General features: G+C 38.9%; 1 protein-coding gene across 1 annotated transcript; it reads right to left on the bottom strand.

The window, feature by feature from the left end:
• Positions 1 to 501: 501 nt before the first annotated feature.
• On the bottom strand, positions 502 to 1902 carry LOC103522519. The gene is made up of 2 exons (XM_008487624.2): positions 1604 to 1902; positions 502 to 678 (listed from the first exon to the last, which is right to left on the bottom strand). The coding sequence occupies exons 1-2, from the start codon at positions 1775 to 1777 to the stop codon at positions 502 to 504; spliced, it is 351 nt and encodes a 116-aa protein (XP_008485846.2). The 5' UTR covers positions 1778 to 1902.
• Positions 1903 to 2625: the final 723 nt, after the last annotated feature.

Here is a 2625-nt window from a genome sequence, read left to right on the forward strand (position 1 = left end):
ATCGTTTTCCCCAGTAGATCATGACAGCAGAACACGCGACAATTTTCGTTCGAACCCATTAGTCACGTTACTAGAACTCTTTTTTCTTGTTCTTCTTCTGTTTCTTCTTCTCCTTCGTCTTCCCTTCTTTTTTCTTTTGCTTTCTTTTCTTTCTCCTTTGTCTTCTTCTCTTTCTTCTTCGCCTTCTTTTCCTTCTCCTTCTACTGCTAATTTCCCTTCTTCTATTAATTTTTCTTCTCCTTTTTCACTATTTCTTCATCCTATTCTATTTTTCTCTACCTTTTCTCTTCTCTTCTGAGGAAAAGCAGGCAACTACTAAGACCATTTAAATTTAATATAAACTTTTTACATACTATTTTTGACATGTAGACAGGTAAAAGTAAGTACAGAAATATGTCACTATTCACCGAACAAAGTGAGTATGTTGTTTTGAAACGAAAATTAGTTAAGTATCTAGTTAGTTCAAAAAGCTCGATTTATATAAACAAAAGAAAAAAGGTGCTATGTTAGTGTTAGCATAATGAGACTGATCCTTACCTTGTCAACACGTTTGGTGCCCAGGGCCGTGGAAGAGGGGGGCTTGTTTGTGGGCGAGGTGGCCTGAAGTAGGGCACTCTCAGAAGCCAACCTGTTGAATTTCCTCATGCACTCTTTCACACTGATGTTGTGTTCAGGGTCCTGAAAACAAAACGGAAGAGGGAAAGTAGTGATAGAATTGGTTAAAGCTGTGTCCACACACAGTCGACGCCGGTCGATCGACGAGGTGAATCTATGTGTGGACACAGCTTCATTGTCAATAAAATTGTAATCAGAACCCTATAGATATTATGAAGGGTGTTTATGACGGGCGTTATTTTGTGGTCTTGTAAGGAAGCAAGTAAGCCTTAAAAACCTTAACAAAGTCAGTTGTTGAGCTGGAACTAGTCTCAACTTTAATGGCTGCATTAACTAAACGAGGCCAGTACAACTACTGATGATCCTTAAAAAATAAACTGTATCGTACTGGAGCAACTAAAGTAAAATTCAACCAAAAACTTACTGACGCAAAGGGATTCAATAAAATTGATTCACATTTTCAATTCACACACACAGAACCGCACCATGAACAAATATAGACCAAACTAAATAGTGGAAACCTAGCATGAGACTATCAATGACGTCACAACATGTGTTTTGAGTTATCATGTTGGCGAAATCAGTCCTCGTTACAACTGATTGCCAAACCTTCACCGGGGAAATGAAAGAAGAATGTTGTAGTGGAATTTAAGTGAACGTAAAAAAAAGTGCATTTAAATGACTCATTGATTGAAGTATGCCTGTACCAGTGTACTTATGTATGATGCATTGCATGAATGAAGAACTACAAATGATCATTAGTTAATAATAAGTATAATCAATATGTAACAATCTAACAATGTACCTACCTATAAGCGACCTTTTTGGGATGAATAAAATATTCGGTCATAACCATGCTTTTGCCTACCTGTACTCAATCATTCATACAGATACTTCTAGAGAAATTAATGTAAATACAAGGACGAAAGGCACGTGCATAGGTAAAGATTATGCAGTCTGCATTCATAGTAAACTCAGTGACACTCACCTCAGTTGTATCTCCCGGAGTACTAGCAGCACTGTTGATAGGTGTCTTGTCCTCCTCATTAGGTGTGGAAGCAGAGTGAGGCCCGGGCATGTTTTCTTTATCCGCAGAGTTGAGTGCTTTCTCCGAGTTCCTCCTCCTAGGAGGGACAGGAGGAGGGGGAGCGCCATCCAACATGGCCGGAGGTAACTCCAGCGTAGTCGGCCGGGTCTGACGGTTGCCATCGCTATATTGGCCACGGTTGTCATACGGGGATGTAGGACTGTCAAGTGAATGGGATCGCGCGGTTTTGTTCGAAAAGGCGGGTGGTATTTATGATAATGTTTGTAGATTACAATGATATTAAATTCAAGTGTTTCCAGGTTGCTACTGTGCATTTTCAAGCTGCTATCCCTTTCATGATCCCCCTTAATTTGGTATTATGAAGTTCTAGGTTTACTAGGTGAGCACCTATCTAGATCTTGGTAGGTATCCACCTATGGCTTAAACTGCCTACGTCCCCATGACCTATTAAATAGGTATAAGTATATGTTCTTATTAGGTAATTAGGTAGGTACATACTTCATAATAGTAAATACCTATACGTAAAAAATAATTACATACCAACCTACTCATCATTCTTCCGTTTTTAAGAAATCAGAACTAATTTCTTCCTCCTCTTTAATGGTGTGAAAACATGGGTTATTTCACCTAAAATCTTTAATTTTCAGTTCTTTTTATGTAAGAAAGTATCTACCACAAACCACTTATGACTTATCTACTACTCTACTAGGTACAAACTACTTATTAAGTAGGTAGGTAAAAATACGTACAATTCCATGCCTTGGCTGGGATTACACACAAGTCCTCCTGTTTACCAGAGAACCTGGTTCGAAAAAAGTGTTCCAGAAAGCAGCAGACGGGTCAAAATAGTCATGACGATCTCTCACATCCGAAGCGAATAGGCGCCCAAAGAAGAAGAGTCTGTAGGCATTTACCGAGGGAAAAAACTAGGTATTTCTAAGGTATTGTTGGATGCAAAATAC

This window comes from Diaphorina citri, unplaced genomic scaffold, assembly GCF_000475195.1.
Source record: "Diaphorina citri unplaced genomic scaffold, Diaci psyllid genome assembly version 1.1 scaffold8995, whole genome shotgun sequence".
Lineage (NCBI taxonomy): Eukaryota > Metazoa > Arthropoda > Insecta > Hemiptera > Psyllidae > Diaphorina > Diaphorina citri.